At 50.7% G+C, this 26040-nt stretch overlaps 1 protein-coding gene across 1 annotated transcript; it reads right to left on the bottom strand.

The window, feature by feature from the left end:
- Nucleotides 1-25635, bottom strand: Irs2 (insulin receptor substrate 2). The gene is made up of 2 exons (XM_057752435.1): nucleotides 21487-25635; nucleotides 1-2311 (listed from the first exon to the last, which is right to left on the bottom strand). Exons 1-2 carry the CDS (start codon nucleotides 25478-25480, stop codon nucleotides 2307-2309), a joined length of 3999 nt encoding a protein of 1332 aa, XP_057608418.1. The 5' UTR covers nucleotides 25481-25635; the 3' UTR covers nucleotides 1-2306.
- Between the last annotated feature and the right edge of the window lie 405 nt (nucleotides 25636-26040).

The following is a 26040-nucleotide window of genomic DNA, read 5'->3' as shown; positions in this document are numbered from 1 at the left end:
TATTTTATTGCATATGGCTATTAAGGAGGGCATTCGTGGTCAATACAGACTAAATACAGCATACTAATCTACTCCAGTTTATTCTTGTCTTCAGCAGTGTCCCATGACCCCTATATACACCATGTACAGCGGAAGACAATAGGGAGGGGAGTCTCTTGTCGAAATACAATAGCGAGAAATATATTTAACATCTTGATATCCTGAAACAACATGTACTCAAAGAAAACACTGTTTAATAACTGTTAAAGTTTATATAGCAAAAAATAGTTTAAATTTAAGATTAAGTGTCAGGCAAAATGTACAAAGACTCAATATACAGCTTGAAGTGCGGCAAACATAACACTCCCACATTTTGGTTCCATTCTGTAAACTAAATTGAAGGATGTAAATATTGCATATGCCTGCTCTTCTTGAAATGTACAGGAGGGGAAAACTTAGTGTACTCTTGATGTCTTGTTCTGCTCCTTTTGGCTGCACAGGGACACGTACCATCTGCGTCCTGTGCTGACCTCTCCGAACACGGAGGGCATGCACGGGTCACATGTGCCTAAGTGCGCTGCAGTCAGCACCGCCAGCAGCTCAGTCCTACTGCCCCTGGGGGATTTAGTTACAAAGCAAACACGGTGCAGGCTCCTAGTCCCAACACTAGTTAACATCTCAGGGGATTCTCAAACGTTCATCTCCACAAAGCAGCATGGCGCACGCCAAAATGGACTTCCACGCTAGTGCTGTGCGCCATGCACCGCTGTGACGTGTAACTGCGGGAGGGAAAAGTAAACCTTGAGAATTGGCGCAGGGTGCGGGTCAATTTACATTCAACTTTGTCTTGCAATACAGCCTTCTTCTACGAGCTCAGCACAGAAGCAGGAAGACAGCTGCATTGCCATTAAATAGATTTTTAAGACATGGAATTTTTTGGTCATCCTCTAAAAAGCCTCTTCTTATCAATGCATTATTCTATAGTGATATATATCTATATACTTATATATATATATATATATTCTCCCAAACAAAAACAAAATGACATAAAAAATAAACCAGCAACTCACATTTCCAAGAATTAGTGTAGGCTCTACAGGACTATGGAGGAGACAGGCACTGGGGAGTGGGGTGGGGAGGGTGGGGAGGCGGGGCCTCCAGCCCTGTAATGGAGCAGCAAGATGACTGATATTCTGCAGGCAAGCTCAGCCCTTCTAGGTGACACAGGAGACAATTCCACAACACTGACATTTTCAGAACACTGAAAACAGAACCAGGGTAGTCTTTGTCAAGAACTGTTGCCAAGTGTCTGCAGGGACAGAGGCGGCTTTTCCTCTTCTGCTCTCAACAGTGTGATGGCTGGACTGCCTCCCCTCCTCTTCAGGGCGGCCTTGTTGACCAACAACATGACATCATGTCAGAGATAATATATTTAAAAAAACAAAAACAAAAAACAAAATTGCCACACCCAAACCAGCCTGAGCTGCGAGCATGCCTACATTGAGTTTCTGGTTCAAGGAATGAGAGCCAGGGTTCAGACAGGAGGCTCGTGGGCAGGAGAAAAGGCTTTGTCATCTGAAGTACTGACATGAGAGCGCGTCAAGAAGTCCGTTAAAGGTACAAAGGGAGAGCTATCCTTCCCCACCCCTACCCCCAAACACGGTTGATGATTTCCAAAAGGAGGCTGCTCTGCTCACGTTTAGAAATCATGAGGATTAATCCGTCTTCAAGTCCAATCCCAAGGAGAGTTGTCAGTCCCACACCGGGCTCCCTGCATAAGTAAACATCGCAGGTACCTGGACTGGAATCCACATCCGCTTGTCGGAGAGACGGAGGTCAGCATGTGACTCACGGGGGCAGAGCTGCCCTGTACCCTGCCAAACCATCCAGCTTCACCTTGAACTGAGGTAGGACTGTGGTAGTTTCGACTGTAAGCCAGCTAATACCAGATTTGACCACTTTCATGAGTATCGTAGCATCTCCTTGCACGCTGAGGGATTAATCCGCTTTGCCAGAATGAAAATGAAGAAATGACAGCGCCAGCCGGCTTTATGAAGGCTAATGGAAATGCCCAATCTCCCGGAGTGTACTCCATCAACTCATTTAGTTTACAAACAAAACGAAATGCAACTCAAACAGAGCGATGGTGACGGCAGAAGAGGTGGCCTTGCCTCTTGGCTCTTTATCTAATACAGTTCCCAGAAGTCTCACAATGTAGAGTTACTCCCATTTGAAAGGAAAGTGAGCAGCGTTGGTTGCAGACAGGCTGAGCATCTCCTTCACATGGATTCAGAGTTCGATGTGGTGGCAATGGAGCCTGTAGCACTTCACTCTGAAATAAAGATCAGATAACTGGTAAGTCATGCTCCAGGGACCATAGAAACCCAGGGAGCTCCCCAAACCCATGGACCTACATTTGGGGTTGGCCTTTCCCTTCAAATGAGGCGCTTGGGAGATGCAAACTCAAGTCGGCTATCCTGGAGATGGGGCAGCAGGGTGCATTCCAATCTATCTGCATATAGGTGAGAAACGTCATCCCCATACACTTTGCTGAGCACTCCATGGGGATGGGCAGGTTTCTTGCCCTGATGACAAGCATCTGTGCTGGAGGGACCAGGCCCTGGGGATGAACAACAACCACCACATACCTGCCAAGGGGCTACATTACCGCTGTCAACCTCTGACTCCTCAAAGAAAGAAGGGCTGCCTGGAGTCCACTCTCCCACCCCAGGAACCTGCCCGTCATCCTCCTTCTTCTTAAAAACACATAGATTTATGCAGGGCAATAAAGTATGGAAGAAACGTGTTTGCTGTGAGGTCAAACACTCCTACAGTCTACAGATGACATAATACTAGTATGAGAACCTCACGCCTTTAATCCTGGCACCTGGGAGGCAGAGGAAGATGGATCTCTGTGAGTACAAGGTCAGTCTGGTCTACTAGTGAGCTCCAGGCCAGCCAGGGCTACCAGGTAAGACCCTGTCTCGAAACCCCCCCTCCCAACTTAAAAGTTCTCTCAGCCACACATTACTGTCACCCGGCTCTCATCACCTCTTAAGACAGTACATATCTCCTCAAGTACAAGGCTACCAACTCTCCTGCTGACCTGAGTGGACAGAGGACTAGCATGTGGTCATGTGGCCAGCTGCACCTGTCTGTCCCTTCCATGGAGAGACAGCATGGCCTCTAGAACCAGGTCTCCATTCCTAGTGTGTAAAGTCCCCGTTTAACTGTGTGTGTGTGTGTATGTGTGTGTGTGTGTGTGTACACTCTTGCTCATTTCGTCACTGAATAGCATGGCAGGGAAAACTGATGTCACATCACGATGACCCTGCCCTTTTATCTTCAAAGTTCCTTCTTCAAAGTGGCATGTGACTTTACATCATTCCCCATGATGACAGCTACAAGGCCATACTGGGCCTTAAACTGCTCAGACCTCTTCTCTTTTAGGTTTAATATCACCATCATCATAAGGCCAGCACACCTCTAACACTGATTGGAATTCTGACCTTTGACTTGTGAGCCTCATTCTTTGCTAAGTGTGTGTGTGTGTGTGTGTGTGTTCATTCTTTCCTTGAGTTCACAGGGCTAACTCAGCAAGAGAAAAGTTTGCAGTGTGCCCCTAAAAGACATCCTGCCACAAATAAGAATGTGTGGCTACTCTCCAACAAAGCACAGATCTGTGCAGACAGAGCCTGTCGGGTGTGAGACAAACACCCCAGCTCTTCTACCTCCCCTGACAATGTGACACTTGGAGGCTGTTCAACTTCATGTTTTTGTTTGTTCTGCATTCTTTAAACAATTAGGAAATAAACATTATGCAAACAAAGTCAACAGACATTGAATTCAGTATGTCTTCCTAAGGAAAGGTCTCCCATCTAGGTCCTGCTGGACCATTGATCACCAAGGTTTTTCCATCCCAAGCGACTCCAAGGATACAGTGGCATCTGACTCCTGACAACCTTAACAAGCAGGGCCCAAGTTTCACAGTAAAGCAACAGTATCTTGCCACTCAGGGGACCCTAAGCCAGTAACTCTCCTTCAGGAGAACACCGGCCAAGTTAACTTAAGTCTACATAACACTCAGGGAGATGAAGCTGTAGCCATGATCTCCTTCCGTTTCTCTACTACAACATGAGTGTGTTCCAGGGTCAGTGGGGTAAGGTCTGCGCTTCCTTAGGGATGCCATGTGGCCGAGATATCTAACTGCAAGCATCAGGTCATCGGGGGCACGCATCAAGTGTGACTTGTTGCTGTGTGCCTAAGAACAAAACAAGCTGAGAAGCAAGAAGAAGGCTGTCTGCCAGGCATGGGCCTTTCAGGAAAGTTCTTTTCGAGTTCTATTCTTCATCCAAAAACAATATTCTTATGGGAAGATGAATGGGTGCCCAGCACATGTACAAGAGGGGGCAGGGAGATCAGACAGCACCGCACCAACTGTGAGAACTGTGTGCTCAGGATGGGCGCATCCCCCATTTTCCCTCCCCCCTCCCCCCCGCACACACACACACACACTCATATATGTGCACACGCACCAGGGTGATACAAGGTGATGGAACTTGTCTGCTGTGAGGTCAAAGACTCCTACATCTACAGATGACCATAACACTAGTACGGAGACCTCAGGACCCCTTGGGACCATGGGACTTAAACTTTAGTGTAGTTCCTTAGGACATGCACTTGAGGTGGTCGCAGTGCTGACAGAGACAATGTGGGAGACCTGGGGAACCTCTTATACGATGTAGCAGGAAGCCATCAGAAGTGGTCCGATGGGTGGGGGTGGGGGCCTACAGAAACAGGGAACCAAGGAAATGCTGGTAGTCTCACTGGACCCACAGGCTGTGGAAATTACTTTAACTATGTAAAGATGTGTTCGTGCTGCATTTGTTTAATGATGTAAGGACTGCTGCATGTTTCACCTTGCCCATCTAAGGCACCTGATTGGCCTAAGAAAAAGCTGAACTGCCAATAGCTAGACAGGCGAGGGATAGGCTGGGCTAGCATGCAGAGAAAACAAGGAGGAATCCTGAAGGAGAGGGGAGGAAAAAGGAGAGAATGAGGGAGAGAGAGAGACACACCTAGGACCAAAAGCCATGCAGCCACCAACCAGTCGTGGAGAAGTAGTGAAAGTGAGCTAGACAGAATGAAAGAAAGGTGGAAATCCCTGAGGCAAAGTGTAGATGGAGAGAAGCAGGATAATTTAAGTTATGAGAGCTAGCAAGAAAGAAGAGCTACAACAATTAGTCACCAGGGAAACACAAATCAAAACAACTCTTATAAGTCCATCTTATACCTGTAAGAATGGCTAAGATCAAAAACTCTGATGACAATTCATGCTGGAGAGGATGTGGGGTAAAGAGAACACTCCTGCGTTGCTGGTGGGAGTGCAAACTGCTACAGCCCCTTTGGATACCAGTGTGGCAATTTCTCAGAAAATTAGGAAACAGCATACCTCCTCAAGACCCAGCAATACCGCTTTTTAGGTATATACCCAAAGGATGCCCAATCATACCACAAGGACATGTGCTCAACTGTGTTCATAGCAGCATTATTTGTCACAGTAGAACCTGGAAACAACCTAAATGCCCCTCAACCGAAGAACAGATAAAGAAGATGTGGTACATTTACACAATGGAGTACTACACAGTGGGAAAAAAAATGACATCTTGAAATTTGTGGACAAAAGGATGGATCTAGAAAACATCACATTGAGTGAAGTAATCCAGACCCAGAAAGGCATAATATGTACTCACTCATAAGTGGCTTATAGACAGAAAGCATAGAAAAAACAGCCTACAACTCACAATCCCAGAGAACCTAGACAACAAAGAGGACCCTAAGAGAGACATACATGGATCTAATCTACATGGGAAGTAGAAAAAGTCAAGATCTCCTGGGTAAACTGGGAGCGTGGGGATCATGGAGAGGGTAGAGGAAGGGAGGGGAGTGGAGAAAATATATAGCTCAATAAAAACAATAAAGAACAAAAAAGAAATAAGAGTTAAGATAAGGCCAAGCATTCGTAACTAATAAGTCTCTGTGTTTTAATTTGGAAGACTGGATGGTGGCCCCAAAAGAAAGCCCGCCACACCCACTCCATGAAGCCCTAAAACTGGGACGCCCTACGAGAAGGTAAGTAAGAGAAAGGAATTGCCTTAGTAGTTCCCATTTTTCCATCCTTAGGAAAAGAAGCCCTAAGACTGAAACTGGCTATCTTTATACCAACGTCCAAAACACCTTTCTCCAATGTGAACGGGTGGCAAAAACTATGCTGCACATGCTGGCCAGAGCTCTGGGTGACCACAGCAGGATAACGTATGCCTGAGGAGGGCCACACAGGAGGCTGGACTAGGCTTTGGGGGTTAGACACAAGATCAGGCCCCTGCCCTCATCAAAGCTCCTACCCTTTCCAGTCCATCAGGACAGAAAATAAAGCCGGGGTCTGACCTGGAAACGAACTAGGATGTGTGCCCTATGTCTGTGCACCAGGATGTGATCTGTGCCCTATGTCTGTGCATCAGGATGTGATCTGTGCCCTATGCCTGTGCACTAGGATGTGATGTGTTCCCTATGCCTGTGCACTAGGATGTGATGTGTTCCCTATGCCTGTGCACCAGGATGTGATGTGTGCCCTATGTCTGTGCACCAGGATGTGATCTGTGCCCTATGTCTGTGCACTAGGATGTGATGTGTTCCCTATGTCTGTGCACTAGGATCTGCTGTGTGCCCTACGCCTGTGCACCAGGATGCCTGTGCCCTATCTATGCCTTCTGTTTACTTTTATTGGGCTGGTTCATGTAGACTATGAAGAAGGAAAACGTTTTCTAACACTGCTAATCTGACATCCCCAACCCTAAATATTTATAGGTCCTAAGGATGAGATGCCAGTATACATTTATTTATTTATTACCTATGTCAAATCCACTAGAGGTAACACAAGGATGATTAATTTATGGCCATTCTGCTCTGCATGTGCCTTCAGAAGGGAGACTCTGAGCTGTCCAGTCATAGTGGTAAAACTGGGGAAGACCCTGCACTGTACATAGGAAAGACCCACAGACCCACCTCTGTCCCGTGCCTGGAGGCAGCTTATACTGAAACTGGACTCACAGGATTTGAAATTTCTTTGCAATTCTACACCCAAATCCCTAGATCAGAGATGAACTCGTCAAAGCAGTAAGGCTTGAGCCTGGAGTCATGAAAAGCAGACAGGCAGCAACAACAAAAATCATTAGCAAAGAAACTTCCGTCCGTATGCCCTGCCACAGAGTCTGGTCATGCTCCACCTTTGTTCAGCCATCACTGATGGCATATGTCACTGATATGCCCCATGTGGGATACAATCCCACAACCAAGACTCCTAAGCCCCCGAGGATGAACCTGCAGGTCATCTTTTCCCAGGACAGAAAGAACTTAATGATTATAGTGGCTCCACCACCTCCAAAGCTACACTCAGACCTCAGGGAAAGAGGAGAGAGGAGGAGGAAGGAGAGAGAACAGGAGAAGGAGGGAGAGACAGAAGACAGAAAATAGATACACGACTGAAGGATCAGGCTTTCCACAGTCTGCTGGAGAAGCAGCAAAATAATGAAGTCCCACCACACCAGTTGAGCATCAAGCCTAGAGTCTTAGCAAGAAATAAGACAGACATCCAGGGGCATGTGAGTCAGGTGGACCCACTCGTGCCTTCCCTTCCGCTGGGATTCTCATGAGACTCTGGGTTTCCGCGTGTTCGACGCCAGGCTCTTTCAGATGTCAGTGTTCAGGACTGCTCTGCCCGGGAAAGCTCAGACTCTGTCTCTAGATCTCTGAAAGCTTCTCCCCCGCAGAAGCTCCCACACAGACCCTCACATGGAGCCCCAGCAAGGTTCTGTGCAGCACAGAGAAGAGCAGGTGTGGACTGTAATATATTCAGGGCTCTGAATTCCTAGTGCTGTTTAGATGAATATTGATTTGCATGCCAAAAGAAAAACAGAGGCTACGTATTTTACATTTCTAGTAGCAAACCAAATTAAGGAAGAACTGAGCCCTTTGGCGAGTCCCCACATCCTTCAAGCCCATTTCAATGCCCAGTGGAGGCTTTTCATTTAAACACAGAACTAGCTGGGAAAACAGGCTATTCAGTTGGAAGAGAAATTCCTAGAAAAATACGCCTGATAATTTAGTATCTTCTTACTTTGCTAAGAGTATTAAAAAAAAAAAAAAAGGTCAGGTTGGGGGTGATAACAAAGTCACCAGAGATTCTAAGAAAAACGGTTACTTAGCCTTTCATCTAAATTGGAAAAAAAAATCATTTAAAAGGAAAACATGGATGATTAAGCTCCCTGTGACGACCTGCTTGAGAGTCTTCGCTGTGAGCTCGCACGGCCGCTGACAATTAGAGCCCTCTCACTTGGGATGCTTGGGACTAAACTCCCTCCCTATCTTCGAGTTGTAACTTGCTAATGACACAATCAATCCCAGCTGGGAGATGAGACGATGCGGCTTTCTCAAGGCTGGAACCAACTACCCTTCTACTCAGCTTAATCCTTCAAGGAAGACAGTCTCTTAATGGCCCAGCCACGGTGTGCTCAGAGGCCTCCCAGCCTGTGAAGCACCCCACTTCAAACTTTCTCTACACACCCAAAGCTTCGCCCTTGGGAACTTGCCAGCTCAGCCTCAGCGGCGGCATTTACAAGTCAAGGTTTCAATGGCTGTTTCCTAATGTGGGCATCTAGCGAGCTCCTCCCTAAAAGGAACCCCCAGCTGCATGCAGATGCAGATCCCACACTAGAGGAGTAAGCTCTTTGCACACTCCAGGCCCTGGGAGTCCAGCGTCTTCTGCATCCTAGGGCACCCTTTCTCTCAAACCAGGACACTCTAATCCCAGGTTAAAACCAGAGGACGAAGCCAGAATGATGAGGGCCTCTCAAGTGGTACCGGGGTGAGGAGTGTGTGGGGGGTATCAACTTCTCTCCAGTGCTCCCTCTGGCCTGGAGGACAGATGTTTGGGGCCCAGTGGGATCACGAGAGATCACTTGAGCCCAGTCTCCACTTCTGCTTTGCGTCATTGTCATGTTTTGTTGTAGGAAACGCTGCTGTGCACATCTGAGGGTTGCAGCATGATGCTGTGGGGCACACTGACACAGGAGAAAGGTCACCGGAGTGGATTAACCAGTTCCCTGCTGTCACCTTCTCTAGCTGCGATTTGGTAGCAAGAGCAGTTAAGTTACTTGCTTTTAAAACAAAAGCAATAACCCCCAATTGGCATTCACTTTAGACTTCCAAAGAGACCCTTGCCCTATGTACTTCTTTGTGTTTGTCCCCTCTTACCCTTTCTCCACACTTTACCCAGCCCCATGACAACCAGCTCTGTTGAGCTCTCTGGATATTTAACCCGGATGTTTTTTTTTTTTTTTTAAGATTCTATGTATGAGATCATACAAGCTTTTTTCCATTGGCTTTTTATAGAACTCCCTTCAAAGGACATTAAATGCCATACTAGTATCTGATCCTACTTAATGAGTAAGACGAGGTGATGGACACATGCCTTGGGAAACCAGCTTGCTTGCTAGACTGCATGTGACCGTGTGCTTCTGGCCCTCATGTCTTCATGTCCTCTGCACTCAGGACAATTTTCCTTAGTCAAGCTAAGTTCAACTAACATAACCAGAACGAAAACCAACCCTAATAGTTTATGCCACTTCTCAGAGAAGAAAAGATAAACACGCAACCTCCAAAAGGAAAACAAAACCTGAAGGTGGCGGGTCGGATACCCAGGAAGAATACTTTCCGTCTCACAAACGGTGATGGTGCACAGCAGGGACCGACCGTATCTCTTCTGCAAATACAGTGTTATGGGATCATAGCCACTGTCACTCACCTAGCACAGCTGGGTAGCTATGACAACCAACCACGAGCCTCCACTGTCCAATCCGTCACAGAACCTAGTCAGCCAACCCTTCAAGGCACATGTACCCACCAACATTTAACAAGGAGCCCAAAGAGAAGACACAGGTAGGTCTGTCAAAATAGCACCACACATTTTCCACCTGTGGGCTACACCTGAGGCTAACTGATACCCCTGGAAATTATCTGCAAGCTTGTGTGCTTTGGAAACGCAATACTGCCTGCTAAAGGCCATGCTATCCTCTTACAGACCCTGCGAGTCATAAGACCAGGTGTGAAGCCAGCACTCTTTCCAATGGTCTGCTCTGGCTTCTTTTTCCCAGCACAGAATCCATCTGGACACCAAAGGCAAGCCTTCTTGATACTCAGCTTCCCAGAAAAACTGACACCTACCACAGCTGCAACCCATAGCCAGCTCTTTCTCGGGTCCCCTGAAAACGTGATTTCCAGGGCTCCACTTCCACAGCCAGTACATGAACCAGCACTAGAATCACGAGCGCCTTCTGAGAAGCTCCACTCTTCTCTGAGATGTAGCACATTTTTGTATGATGGCTCACACTGATGCAGAAACTATGCTTTATGTACACTATAAAAATGATTACAATTGGAGTCATAAAACCTTCCATCTTTTTCCTGTCAGATTACAGATAAGTAGAATAAATATTCAGAGCTGATTCGTTGTTTTCCTTCACCTGTAGCCAATCTGCCGTGGAGCTATGGGTCATACTGATGGCCGGGGTCGATGGGATCTGTAATCAATGGCCCTGGGGCACAACTCTGGGGCATGTCTAAGAAGGGACTTCCAGATTGGGTTAACGGGGAAGACCCTCTCACCCACCACGGGTGCCGCCATCCATGGGCTATCACCTTGGACAGAGTAAAATGGAAAAATAGAGCCAAGCACCACGGTTCATCTCCTTCCGTTTCCTGATGGAGGCTGCACTGTGGCCAGCTGTCTCCGGCTCCTGCAGCGAAGCCTCCCCGCCATGACGGCTCTGAGTCAAAGCAAGCCCTACCAAGTGCCTTTTATCAGGTGTTCTGTCATAGCAACAAGCAAAGGATCCAAGAGCAAGCGCTCGGCAGGGCTTCTGCCCCAGCTTGCACCCCTGTGAGACACATCTCATACACTGCCACTCCCTAGGGGGCACAAGAGCCATTCATTGCTGGCGTTTCTGCACCCTGAAACCCACACAGCTTTCCATGGTTCAAGGGGGATGTATGTGTGGGAGGCGTGAGGTTACAATGGCCAGAGTCAGACCCAGGGTGGACCCAGGACCGTGGCCACCATCAACCAGCTGATTTCTCAGCTAAGTCAATCAATCACACCCACTCCTGAAGATAGGGCCATTCTCTCCCCCACCTCACCCCGCCCCCCAGTGTCACAGTGAAACTACCAAGGGAGAGTCTAGATAGAAACTGTAATGACTACAAAAAAAACCATACATGAATATTGATTTTCTACATCAAGGAGCACATGCTTCTGGCATGACTCACAACTCCGTGGTCAGACTCTTACTTCAGTCACGCAGGCATGTAGCCACATGCCATGTTCTGAACTACAAAGGCTTCTTCAGACCCGGAGGCCCTGAGTTGCTGAGGAAGACCAGCTCTGCTGGCTGTTTGGGGCGTCAGGGCAGTAGGGCAAAGGGGACTTGCTGCCACAGCCCCACCCCCCTCCTAAGATACCTCCAGGAGCAATGCAAACTACAACAGCCCAGGTACCATGGGGAGGCACAGGAAACTATGCAGGCAGGCAGGCAGGACCTAGCAAAAGGAGAACCAACCCAGCTGACTGGGTGAACACAGTGGGGAAGGAGAACTCAGTTGAAGGGAACTCCAGGCCACCGAAAGCTAAGAACTCTCTGAAGACCAGGGTGCCCATGCCTCTCTGTTGTACTCGAACCATGAAAGGACAGAACAGAGCCAAACCCTGCTGTACCCACCATGTGGCTCAGCACCCAGCTACCACAGCAGCGACCCTCCCCTGGCACACGGTTCAGCCAATCCCACGTCCCACAGGGACTCAGGCGGTGCATGTGCTCTTGTAGCCAAAAGCCAGGGTGCTTATAAGATATCCCAAGCCCTCAAGTCCTATGTAGCAACCACACCTTCAGCCCAGGCAGAGTCTCCTACCAGCCACCCACACTAACTAGGGCCCTAAGTAAGGTCCCGGATGCCTGGGTTAGAGACAGGGCCAAGATTCCTGGTGACAGAGGATGAGAAGCTGGGCTGCAGGTGTACACAGAGTCAACCCTCCTGGATGGGCTAGACCTAAAACAAGGACATGCCATTTACTTCTGTCACTCAGCCCAGGGGCAGAGGTAGAGACCTCTGGTCAACCAGCAGACCAGTCCAGGTCAGGGCAGAAATCCTAGGGGCTGTCTTCTCACAAGCCCTCTGCACCAGCTGGAAGGGGCAGCCCAAGAACAGGAAACCCCCTGCAGCATCTAGGCATCGCCCCTCAGGAGGAAGGTCTGCAGGGAGATGGTCCCCATCTCATGGTCAGAGGGTGAGGAACTATGAGAGGTTGGAGGAGGGATGGAGGCAGATGAAGGCCTCTTGCAGGAGCGTGTCCTGGGGGACACCAGCTTGACCTGACTATGAAGAACTTTTTATGTGCATACATTGTGAAATTCAGTCTCCATGAGTTGCGGAAACAATTTTTTCCCCTCGATTTCCCTTGGGAAGCAGCAAGCTGTATTCTGGCTTCCAGAAGGACAACAAGCCATGAAGGCGAAACTCAAAGAGGGGTCGCCTCATTTCTAGCTTCTCGATGCGGATGGCGCTCTAAGGTGCGGCCTGTATAGTAGGAACCTGTTAAAATGCAATTTAAGAAAGTGAGGCTGAACTGGTCCCAAACCGCCAGCAAATTTTTAAAACCATGCATGCTGTTGGCTGGAGACATCCGATTTGTATGTTCTGCACACCGACAGCCCAGAAGAAATCCAAGCTCCTGTGTGCTCACTGGCCATCCTCAGCTGCACACTCAGGGGAAAGGGAAGACAGATCTCCACATCCAGAATAGTATCCAGCGTGACCACTAGAGCTTGCCATACCCGCTGTGCACCGCGGTCCTAAGCAGTTCCATTTCTGACCTTGCCACACAAAACTCAACTTCTCGGTGGTTCTCTCTAACACACACGGCGCTGAATCCTACAGAAAGCTCGCGGGCTCCAGACCATTGTTGGTGGACTTTCAAAATCTAGTGCCATCACCTCAGCCTACTTCTAAGATTTCTCACCCCACTTCCCCATCTGCCAGGGGCATCCAAGATCCCAAACAGGGCTGAGTTTGGCAGTGGCCCAGGGTGTCCTTACTAAGGGGAAAGGAGAAGAGAGGATCCCCGTGGCTGCTCTCTGCCAACCAAGAAGGCTAGGACAACAGGGTCATAGCAGTGACAGGTGGCCTCTTCGCAGGCATGTGCTCAATTACAGAGAGACACGGGGCCTCACTCAGAGAATCCACACACACCATACTTGGAAAAGTCTTCTATGTTTGTGATAGCAAGAGGCTCTTCACAGCTCGCCAGAAGATGGAAAGTGGGGCTCCTAGTTTTTACAACCGACTTCACAATTAAATTAAAGAAGCTACTTTAGCAAAAAAAACAAAACAAAACAAAACAAAACAAAAAAAACAACAAAAAAAAGTGTTGCCTTCTCATATAAGTCCACAAAGTAACTAAAAACAGGGCTTCATTCTGCCTAATCTATCCCAACCCCCGCCCCCCCAAGCTGAAGGAACAGAGATAAGCTGCTGTTCTCAACACAGTCCCTTCTGATTCCAGGAATAGCAGGGACTCCCAAGGCAGCCCCCCCACCCCCACGAGGGCAATCACCTATGAACACAGGGCACCTATCCTGCAGGAGCCAGCTGTCCCTTCAAGAAAGAAGCGCTTCTTTGGACCATCTTGAAGAACCAGAACTGAGATAAGAAAGCCCGGACCACACCTCCACAGGGACTGCCTAGTTACACAAGACCCCTGACCCCAGGCCTACTTTTTCCTCTACTGAAACCCAACACACAAGTCGGTGCCCCAAGAGGGACCCGTGGCCACAAGCTGTACGCAGCCATTCTTCCTCTACTGAGTTCGTCTCCTCTGTTTGCCTCTTTGATTGATTTACAGAGACGGTGTGGCCGAGACTGATCTGTTAGGGAAGCCAGAGTCCATTCTTCTGTCCTAAAGACTCTGTGTCTAGAAAGTACCCAACAGACCCAGGATGGGCAAGACAGTAAATTTTGAACCCGGCCCTCCCCGGAACCCACAACCTAGAGAAGCTGCCTCGGTCCTGGTTTGTTTGTCCTGTGGAAGTCTCCTTCCATCAGTCCACTCTGGGCACATGCCGCTCATCAGGGAGGGCTCCTGGCCCAGAGCTGCCATCTGATAGAGAGACCGAGTCCTCTTCCATGGTGCGGCCAGCATAAAGGAGACAGTCACCTAGGGGGCAGGGCCTTCCGATGCTCTGCTACAGGTTTTACCTATGAGGACTCAATGAATTCCTGGTGTGTCTGCCTAAGAATTCTTTTATAGTCACACCACCTCCAAAGGGGACAGCTCATGCCCAGTTCAATTTGAACGAAACCCATCTGTCGTCATGTGAAAAGAGCCAGCTAAATGATTTTCCCCACAACTTTTTTTTTTAAGGACCTTAAGAATATTAAGACCTCATGGGACACTTGGTCCTGAGAAGATAACCACGCAGAAACAGATGATTAGCTACTAACTGGTCCTGAGGCTAATTCTAAATTGGTGTTTCCAAATCTACTCATTATTAACTGAGTTAATGACTCATCTCTTTGGAAGCTGCTAACGGGCTGTGAGGGGTGTACAATACTCCACACACAGGACACAAATGCAGAGGCTGAGGGTATTCACCCAGCCTGCATCACTGGTCAGCAGGGCTGGTTCTGTCCTGAAGAGGAAGGGCCTTCAAGGTTCATGAACTAGCCTAGAAACATTTCTTCTTAGTGACATCCCCAGTGCCTCTGCCTGCTGTGCAAGCCGTCTTCTCGCTGGGCACTTTGCTTTTCTACCTCAAATGCTTCCTTCCATCTGCCCCCAGCGGTTCCCTAAACTGGACGCAACAGCAGGAGGGTGGTAGGACCTGCTGTGCCTGCTCAGCTCTTCCACAGGAGCAGATGGACCCCAGGAGCGTGAAGTAGGGCGCTCAGATGTCCACCCAGGGCGTGCCAACCTCTGGGCCACCTCCTCCACTGCTCTCCCGGTGGTATTTAACAACTATTCTACACTAGTTACATCTGACCTTGAATCAGTGTTAAGGCAGTGGTTCCCACCGGGGCTCTGTGTCCTCGGGTGCACTCTGGAGCCTAATCCACACCCCCTGCTGCTCCCACACTAGCTGAAGAGGCTTAATGTACTTGGATGCTAAATTTTATAGTAAGTCCTGTGTCTGTGTCCTGGGTTCTTTAGGAAAACATAGAAACTGCTAGAGGAGCAGAAATGTTTCTTCACTCAGGCGAGGTCCAGGAAGCTGGACCACAGGAAGTTACCACCAGGAGTTAAACTCGCAAATCTATGGACAAAAGAGGGCTTAGAAAAAGGGGGGTGGTAGTGGTGGAAATTAACACAACGAAGTTCTTCAAACTGACAGATGGAAACTGGCTAAAAAATAAAATAAAACAAAATAAAAACCGAGAGGACTTTCCCACAATGGCCATTCTTCCTCTCTGCTTCCTTAACTGTTCCCATTTTACTCTGAAATTATAAGGAGGAAAATGAGAGGGAAAGGGGAAATTAACTCATTGCCACACAACAGAAACAGGAAACACAGGGTCACCTGGGAAGTTTGGAGGCAGGGTGGTTATTGCTTTTCAAGCTGATAATCCAACATGAACAGCTTGAGTCCAACACTCTCTCCTTTTGTCCTAATGACTTTGGACAGACCACCTGACAAAACCTGAGTCTGGGGCTGCAGAGATGGCTCAGCTTTAACAGAACTGGCTGCTCCTCCAGAGGTCCTGTGCTGGAGCTCACAACCTCTGGAACTGCAGTTCCATGAGATCTGACACCCTCTTCTGGAGGGGCACAGTCATAAATACAGGCGAAACACCCATCCATACACATAAAAGCTGATTTCACATACATTACAGGATGTCTGAATGTCACATGACATTATACTTACAGAAATAAAAACACTACAAAGGCTTGAATTTCGCCCAGTTGTGCCCTGTGAAGTTGCCTTTCAGTATTGCTCAGAATGTTTCTTTTTCATTTTACCCAAGAAGAATTCGTTCAGAATCATATTGTGTTTGCCACATTTCTGGACTGTTAACAGCACACTTTGGTCCCTGAAGATGGCCTGAGTTAAGTCCACAGACAAAGTAAAGAAATCTCATGCCATAGTAATAAACATTAAGACACTGTACTGTGACCTCGAAAAAAAAGCAGAGTTGCCCCAATGTCAACATTTGGCTTTTGAAACGATAATGAAAACTGCAATCTAGGATGAACATCTATGCTTTGGGAAACACACAAATCACTGAGAATTGTATCAATTCTCTATAGATGAAAAGCATAGAGGACCAATATTCTTAAGGTGATTGGCTAAAGATTTGAATGTCCTTACAAAATACATTACTATTCAATTAGAAAGAAAAAGAAAAAAACAAAAACATGGGTTTTGAAAAGAAAAAAAAAAGACAGTACAGGAACACAAACACCAGTTCTAAACATGTGTTTCTGGAAAACCTGATACTTTTTAAAATAAATATTAAAAGACTTGGTACTTAAGGGTTCATGTAAAGGTTTATCTTTAAGATATATGGTGGATCCAAACGTTTGACCCAATTTCAGCAAATGCACAAGAAGTAAGAAATATTTTGCAAATGTCATTGCATAAATACCACACAAAGAAACTGGAACAGCATGTAGATCATTTGGACAAATAACTATGTCTGTGTAAAACTCAGTACTTTTTCTGCTTTAGCAGAAAAAGAAATCGCAATTATTAAATGAACTGCTTTATCACCCACACACAGCCTGTACATTTCAGCCCAGCTCTATTTCAGCACTCAACACAATGAATTCAATGACGAGCGCCAAGCCCAGAGTGTCTGGCACATTCTGCACCCAGCAAGCAGCTCCTGGTGTGCAGCTTGCTTCCTGGTCTATTCCAACTGCAGGTGTTACTTCGAGGCACCCTCAACACAAGCCTAGGAAACTACCCACAAAAGACACTCAAAAGACCAGTGGCCACCATGACCTCAGCATTTCCTTACCAGCTCCCTCCAGAAACCCGCATCTACCTTCCCTGTTTCATCAACTACACCCCTTCCCCTTGCAGTCTTGAATGATACATTCAGACAAACGAAAATAAATATAGAGTGTTCTGTTTAGATTTGGAAAGCACTGTTGTCATACAACCCAACCCTCAATAGCCGGATAAGCAGCAAAATCTTTGTAGCGGGTCATTATGGAGAGGCAGAAAATGTGTACTAAAATGGCAACATTTTGCATGAAAACATACACTCTTTTGTGCTGGTCTAGAGAGACTAAACAAGTTCCACCCCACCACAGTTTCTCTAGGCAAAGAGGCCGAATCTGGAGCTCAGCTCCACTTGAGTCAAAGTGGCCCCACACTAATTGGCAATGTAGACACGAGAATAAAGTTACATTTCCCCTTAAGTTTCCAAGGTGAAGGGAAAACATTCAGTTCTGTACTATCCAATGCCCCCCTCCCAAAACAAAATAAAAGGTTGGCCCATTTGCCAAATCTGATAGCAAAGTTACCTAGCTCTTAGAACATGCTTCCAGAGAAAAGATGTTAGTAGGAATCTAACAGAACACCTTTATGCCCAGCTGCTGCTATGAAAATTGCTTTTTCGGGGTCAAAGAGCAAAGAATCCAGCATGTTCCTACTCTACAGACAGACAGCACAGTACTGAGATCAAAACTCGAGGAGTGACCCCTAAGTTAAGTCAACAAACAACCGAAACCCCGCGGAATCCTGGCTAATTAAACCTCTGAAGTTTGAGGGTTTGACTGTTAGTTAGAGCTGGCAGCATTAAGAGTCAATTTTAAAAATGTATATTCTAATTACACATCCTCATCTTGTCAACAGCTCTTAATACCTGAGCACATCACAGCAGGGAATGCAAAGCCTGCTTTGAAGCCAGGACAGACAGCAGGCCTGTTTTTCTTAATTGTTCTGCTACTATGTAATTTGAATCTCTACATTGTTACTTTCATTTTTTCCCCCTTCTGGAACAAATCTTGTTTTGTTTTGCTGCTCTCCTCTGGCAGTGCTCTAAGGCTGAGCTACCACCTGGCTTTAGGGAATTCTTAAAGAAGGTGGTGGGGGTGGGTTTCTTAGAGCACCAAGCACAGCCAACGGGTTAGAAAAGGTAAGCTTTAAGAAGGCATTGTCTTCATTCCCAGACTACTGCGACTTTGGCTTTTCATTTATTAATTTTTAATTTAAGCATACTCATTTCCAAAAGTACCTAAGCAAGGGCTTAGGGCACTCTAATTTCATCTCTGTGGCCCAGCAGGGGAAGGACGGGAATCAACTGCTCTGCAGACAACACAGCCAGAAGCAGGGTAGAGCCGGGTAGGTGGCTCTCCGGAGGAGATTAGCAACCAGAACCCTGGCTTCCTCGCTCCGCCCTCCTTCCTTCTCAGAGACACTTCAGTAAAGGCTTTTCTTTCAATAAAGGAAGCAGAACTGGCCACGTGACTTTCATTCACCAAAACCAGAGTGTTTTCCTTAGCACCTCAGCTGCCTTTTCCTTAGGTGAGAGCCACCCTGCAGGGCAACATCTCATACCCCAGGCACCAGGCCTAAACGGCACCCTCTGAGGCTTGCAAAGCTGCTGTGCTGGCTCCAGGGACCAAGCACTTCCAAAGACAGAACTTTCTAGACTAAACCAAGACCACAAGCTCCTTTGGAAACACCTCACTTCTCTGAGAAACTGGTTAAGAGAAGGATATGCAGATAGTCTTCTGATCAAACAGAACTAAATATAGATGCCCTCCACAGCCTCTCCCGTCAGCCTCTTCAACATCAGCAACAGAATGAAAATCCCTCTATAGAGAAAACCAACATTTTAGGGCGCATACCAATCTACAATCCTGTCATCAATAATGTGCAAAATTGATAGAAGCAGTTTTAAAACACATTTAATCCAGTTAATTTCCGGTTCCCAAGCAAGACAGCAATTCCGACATATTAATCAAGACTACACACACACACACCTGGTGCTTACTAGTTTCTTACTAAGTTGTGTTTAAGAAACCCACCCCCATTCCCAATTCAACTGCAGTCGGCTATGAGACACTGCCAGCACCTTGTGTCTGTATTACTTTACGTACTACATACTACCCAGGCTGGGCTAAATTATGACGTGTCTGTGTAATAGATGAGAGTCCAGGAGAATATGAATGAGCAGCTTGGGGTGGCAGCACAGGGCACTGCTAGGAGCCTGGGCAGAGCTTGCTCAGTGGCGAGGACATTCTGCATTTCAGTCTCAAACTCGTGCTTCCATCCTGGCTTCGACAAACCACCGTCTCGGAGCACGCGGCTCTACAGAGAATTTCTCATTTGGGCACACCACCAGTTTCTATCTGGATGTGAGCTGCACACAAAGAGGTCCATCCTAGGGACATCAAGGGGCCCCCCGCAGCTCTATGAGCAAAGCCTGCACTCTCTCCTCCCCCACTCTGGTGCCGCACTCTGCTCAAGTCAAGTTGCTGGAAATCTAATTTGGTACGGATGCCTCCCTTTGAACATGTGACTCTGGCACAATAGATTAGTCGTAGTTATCGGTTTTTCCTTTAAAAATATCCCCCTTTAGAGAAGAGTTTAGCACAACATCCACGAAACTCAGAATAACTGTAACCAAGATGCCTCCCAGTCAGCTTGTAGGGAAGAACTGTTTGGATTTCACAAGTGTGAAATCCTGCAGGCTGACAGGAATTTATCCTGGTGGGAAACCTTAAGCAGGACTAGATAAACCAGGTGTCTAAACAAACTTACCCCCTGTGGGTCAGCATTCTTTCTAATCTGCCAGTGAATCCTCTTTCTGATGTAGTGACTGTACCAAGGGCCTCAAGCTTCAATCTGGGGTTTCCAAAGAAGACCACCCACACAGCCCCAATTCTGCCTGTTTACCAGCCCCTCTACCACAGGGACAGGGATGTCAATGTGTGGCCTGTGGGAATAGGGGACAAGCAGAGCTTCCCCACTGGGTCACATCCCGCTGTGTTTAGATGACCCATCCTCAACTCCCTAGTATTAGAAATTTTGCACTGTGTAAAACTTTGACAAAAGGACCTTCATTTGAGGTACTGAACATGGAGGAGACACTTGGCCAACTTCTAGTTGACTTAATTAGACGCTGAGGTACTGCAGTACTCTTGGTAGTTCCTGGAGGCTCCTTTCTCCACTCCCGTTTTAATTATAATAATAAAAGAATCAGATTTTCATCTATTACCCTAAAATAACAGTATTTGCCCCAAGCTAGAAGCCTGAAGCCTATGAATTAACAGTCCCAAATACACTAGACCACACATTCTAACAGACCACACATTCTAACTGTGGATACTGTACAGGTTCCGTGAAACACAGACCACCAACCACATGGCTTCCACTCCCATCACAGGCTCCACTGCGGCACCCAGCCTGTCCTGCTAGCAACCCCGACAAGACGGAAGAAGAGCGGAACTCGGCACTCCAGCCCGGACTCCTCTTACACCCCAGTCATTTCTGAGACACAGAAGGCTTTGCCAGGCGCACAGCAAGCCCTTCTCCGTGCTGGTGGATATTTGATAATTGGAGAGGAGACAGCCCCAGCTGCCCTCCAGTCCCACTGTTCCTGAAAAAGAACCGCGCTTCAAACCCTGATCCTGAAACATGGCTGAGTGCTATTGCCTGGGGTGCTCTGAGAAGCCCAGCCCATCCTGCTCCTATGCCAACCCCGACTCCTTGTTCCACCCAGCCCACGAGGGCCTTCCAGTGGCTCCTGAGCTCCCACACCTCCTCAGGGATTTACATCAACAGCTCCAACATTACCTGGGAACTTATTAACAATGTCATTTTGCCAGGTCCTAGACCTGCAGCACCAGGAATCCTGGGAGGTTGACTGGTACCCACAGACAGGAAAGCCTGCAGGACACTCCCAGTTACGCTCAGGTGGGAACGGCTGCCGTCAGGCTATGTAAGCCAAGCCACACTACTACCACTTCCCTTATGGGAACTATGGAGCCTCTGATGACAGGCCTGTCACAGTCTACATACCAACTTGAAGTGACAGGAGTTGCTCCTATGAGCAGGCAAGATGCTCACTTCCCAAGGGTCAACAAACTATTGCTGGGCAGAGGTGACCAAGGACATAGAGCCAGTGCCTTTCAGCATCCTCAACTGTGATGATCTAAACAACTCTCCCAGTCTGTAGATGGGAAGGGCAGGACCACAAGGACCCAGACAGGAGATGGTTGCAACTAAAACAAGGTCAAAATCTCCCGCTCACGGGGAAGGTATTCACTCTACCTTCCAAGCCAAGCCAATGCTCATGGCAAGCTCTTTGGAGAGAGACAATGACATGGCAGCCAAGGAACCCAATACTCCCCACCCCCTTCCCGGCCTCAAGGTCAGAGGACCTCACCTTTCACAACTGTGGCTTCTTTCAAGTGGTGGGACAAGAAGTCAATGCTTGCGTAGGTGCTGGCAGAGGGCAAGGCTCCGGGGCCTGGGCCCCCACACACCCCGCCGGTGCCAGTGCTTCCCACGGTGCTGAGAAGTCCCCCAAGGCTACGGGTCCGGCCCCAGGAACTCTTGTCTCCAGGCTGTGGGTGCTGCGGCTGAGATGGCGACAGGGACCCCTGCTCATCCCTCACGTCAATGGCGATGTAGTTGAGGCCGTTCTGGAAACCCACAGAGGTCTCTCTGCGCATGGGAGAACTGCCACCTCCAGGACAGCCAATCAAAGCCCCAGGTTGACCTGGGTTCCATGGCCTAGCCTGCGTGGCTGGTGGCACAGCCGGCGATGGCTGTGCCTGTCCTGGGGATGTGGGCGGCTCATCACTTCCTCCCAGGATGCAACTACCTTCACTGCTTTTCCTGAGAGAGACGTTTTCCACAGAGGCTGAATTGTGGCGCTTAGAGTTGTGGGCGAAGGAGGGGGACACTGGGGTGACTGTGGTGGTGGAGGAGAAGGTCTCTGAGCTGTGGCGACGTCGCCCCCCCTGTGGGTCTGCACGGATGACCTTGGCACCCCGGTGGGGATCAGTGGGCTGGCTGACTTGAAGAAACGCCTCCACCCCAGACACCTGATCCATGAGACTTAGGCGCTTCAAGCCAGATGTGGGACTGGTCACTCGGGCACCTTCTGGCTTTGGGGGTGCTGCGATAGGTTGTGGCGGGGTAGCAGCCACACCAAAGGCCATCTCGGTATAGTCACCATTATCCCCAGGCTCTGAGGATGTTGAGGAGCCAGCAGTGGGGCCCTGGGAAGTGGCAACTGATGTTGGAGGCAGGCGGTAGAGCTCTCCTGGGGCAGGTGGCAGAGGCTGTTGCAGGGAAGAGGGGGAGGCAGAAGGACGTGGGGGCAGAGGTGGGTATGGAGATGAGACCTCTGGGGAGAGAAGGCCATCCATGGAGCCTACTGTGTCTCCACTATGGGCGACAGGTTTAGGGGACTTGGGAGAACTGAAGTCCAAGTTCATATAGTCAGAGAGCGGGGAGCGCTGCCGGCTGTCACTGCTGGTGCCTGGGGTACCTGAACCCAGGGATGAAGCAGGACTACTGGCTGAAAGCAACGAAGAGGATGAAGCTGCTGATGCCAGCAGTGGGGGGGCAGGCGGGGACAGACGGGTACCCGCCTCACCAAAGTCAATGTTGATATACTCTCCAGGGCTCTTGGGCTCTGAGGGTAAAGGGTACTCTTGCATGCTGGGAAGGGTCTGCAGTCCCTCCAGTGACAAGCGCGTGGGTCGTACTGCCCGACAGCGCTGGCCCAGGAAGCCCTCAGGGCGGCCACTGCCGCCACTCGGCCTCATGGAAGAAGGCACTGCTGAGTGGTGAGGCTGGGTATGGCCACCCCCAGCTGCCCCAAAGGTGCCAGCCAACTGGGAGGTTCCAGAGGTGGCCTGGGGTTCCAGCCTCTCCTCTTCCAAGATTCGCCCCACAGGGGAGCTCATGAGCACATATTGGTCACTGTCCCCACTACAATAGGGGGCCTTGTAAGAGCGGGGCAGAGAGCTGTAGCAGTGTCCAGGGACACCCTTGAGGCCCTCTCCCCCTCCACGCAAAGCTGCTGAGAAGAAGTCGGGTGGCGTGCCCGCGGTGCCAGCCTCGCTGGGGGACATGTTGAGGTAGTCCCCGTTGGGGAGCAGCTTTGGGTCTGTGTTCTCCATGGACAGCTTGGAGCCACACCACATTCGCATGTACCCGCTATCATCCGGAGAGCTCTCGGCTGGGGAGCTGGCTTTGTAGCTGCCTCCGTTCACGGGGAAGGTCCTGCCTGGCCCTGAAGGGGGTGCTGGCACTGCAGCTCCCGAGGGTGGCAAGGCTGCCGCTGCCGCTGACCTGGGCTGCAGGATCTGCTTGGGGGCAGACACGCTGGTGGGGCTCATGGGCATGTAGTCATCACTCTTGCAGCTACTGGGGCCAACACTCCTGAGGGCAGCCCCAGGGGTCATGGGCATGTAACCATCATCTGCCCCCAGGTTACTGCTGGAACTCTTGTGGGAGCCAATCTCAATGTCTCCATAGTCCTCTGGGTAAGGGTGATAGGCCACTTTGGGAGAAGACACGGGGAAGGATGGGCAGAGGCGACCTGAACTGCCAGAGAAGGTTGCCCGCATGAGAGTATACTCATCAAGGGAGGCAGAGGAAGGCTGGGGTACTGGCCGCTGTCGGGCAGGTGTGGTCAAGGAATAAGTCCTCTTCCTCAGCCCTCTGTCCAGGTCCTGGGCCCCATCCCCAGAGACCCTACGGTAAGGGCGGCCACAGTGGCTCAGGGGTCTATCCATGCTCATGTACCCATAGAGCTCGCCCCCACTGCCGTCCCTGGTTGGCGGGGTCTCCGCGATTGACTCGGGTGTGTTGCTCCTGTGGCTACTGAAAGCTCTCAGGTCGCCAGGGCTGGAGCCATACTCATCAAGGGACATGAAACCAGGGTCACTGGGGGAGCCGGAGGCAGAGGCACTGCCGCTGGACGGACGCTGGCCTTGGGGGTGGTGCAGCGGATGAGGCAGGTGCGGGTGGGGGCCTGGAGGCAGCGGGTAGGAGCCCGAGCCGTGCCCACTGCTGGAGGATAGGCTGCCGGGGCTGGTGGCAGCTGGAGGTGAGTGCGCCACGGGCATGGACATGGAACGGCTGTGTTGTAGGGCGCCCCCTGCCGGCGCCAGCGTCACTTTGCTCGGGCGGCCTCCGCAGCCGCCGCTCAGGGTGTGCGAGCGACTCAGGGGCGCGCGCACCGGCCCAGGACTCAGGGGGCTCCCGGCCACCGACATCGGCCTGCCTCCCGCTGTCCCGGCCCCGGCTGCCGCGCCGCCGTCGCCCTCGCTGGCCGTACGGACCCGACACGAGGTGCACTTGGCTGCTGGCGGGGTGGCCGCCAGGCTGTCGGTGCGTGAGCGGCGCACCAGGCCGGTCTGGCTAGGGGGCAGGTTGACCAGGTGGTGGTGGCGGCGCGCGCCCGGCACACTGATGGGGTGCGTGGCCGACGACCCGGACGATTGACTCTTGCTGCGAGGCCGGAACTCAAAGAGCTCCTTGAGCGCCTTCATGGCCTCCAGGATGGTCTCGTGGATGTTCTGCGCCACCACCGAGTCGTCGGCTTGCATCCACAACTCGCCGGGGCCGGTGACGGCCGAGCGGCCCACTTCGATGAAGAAGAAGCTGTCTGAGTGGCCGCAGCGGCGAATGTTCATAAGCTGCAGCGTCACCGACGGCTGTTCGCAATTGAGCTTCACGAAGCCGATGGTGCGAGCAGACAGACATAGACGGTATACACCAGTCAGGTTTTTGCTCTGACCCAGGCCCTTGGGCTTCAGGTTCACCTGCCACACCTCGCGGTAGACTGCCGTGGCAGGCGTCACGAGCCCGTAGTTGTCATCGGAGCCAGCGGCACCCGCCGAGCCGCCCAGGACGCCCGGGAGAGAGGCGCTGCAGGACCCGCCGGTGGCCGCGGTGCCCGAGCCCCCATCGCCAGAGCGACCCTCGCTGACCAAGTCGGTGAGCGCGCGGTACCAGCCCTCTTGCTCCTGCTCGTTCTCCGCCGCCACGGCGAAGTACTCGTCCTTGGTGTAGAGGGCGATCAGGTACTTGTGCTTAGCGTCCGCGCGCTTGTTGATGTTCAGGCAGCAGTCGAGCGCGATCACTCGCTTCGGCGCGCCCGCCTTGCTCCTCCACTTCTTCTCGCTCTCATAGTACTCCAGCCTCGGTGGCAGCGGCGGCGACCCCCCAGCCGCGGCTGCATCGTCGCCTCCCGTGCCGGGGCCTCGCAGCACGAAGAAGCGCTTGTGGCCGTGCTTCTGCTTGCGCAGGTAGCCGCACTTGCGCACGCTGTGGTTGTTGTTGTTGTTGTTGTTATTGAGGTTCGGGCCGTCCCCGCCCGCCGGCGCGGGGGCCCCGGGTAGGGGCGCGCTAGCCATCGCCGCCGGTTCAGGCCGCACCTCTCGGCTAGGCGCGGAGGGGATGGCGAGGGCCGAGGGGCGCGGGCGGGGGCGGCTCCCCGCCACCCGTCGCCCGGCCGCCTGGCCACGCGCGCGCGTCCCCCGGGCCCAAGCGGTGGGCTAGGAGGTGCGCGCGGCTCGGTGGCGCAGGGCCCTCCGCCGCTCCGAAGGATGCTCGGCGCGGGCGGTCGCCGCCCCTCGCTCCGACTGTCTGCGGCGGCTGCCTCCTGGGCTCTCGGGCGGCGCCCGGGGACTGGCTGGCTGGGCCGAGAGTCGGGGTCCCCGATTCTCGGGGCCGAGCTTAGGACGCGCGCGGCCGGCCTGCTGCCGCCGTTCTGCGCTGCGCGACGCCGGGCTGCGTCCGGACACTCGGGGCCCACGCCGCCACTGAGGCCGTTGCTTCTGCTGCTGCTGCTGCTACCGCCGACAACGACGACCCGGGCTTGTCGCGGTCCCCGCCGCACAGTGAGTAACACATCGCGCACCGAGTGACTGAACTAAGAGCAAAACAACACGTGACTCTGCGTTACGCAGGCACA

The sequence above is a fragment of the Chionomys nivalis genome, chromosome 20 (genome assembly GCF_950005125.1).
Source record: "Chionomys nivalis chromosome 20, mChiNiv1.1, whole genome shotgun sequence".
Classification (NCBI taxonomy): Eukaryota; Metazoa; Chordata; class Mammalia; order Rodentia; family Cricetidae; genus Chionomys; species Chionomys nivalis.
This window is presented reverse-complemented; position numbering and strand designations above follow the sequence as displayed.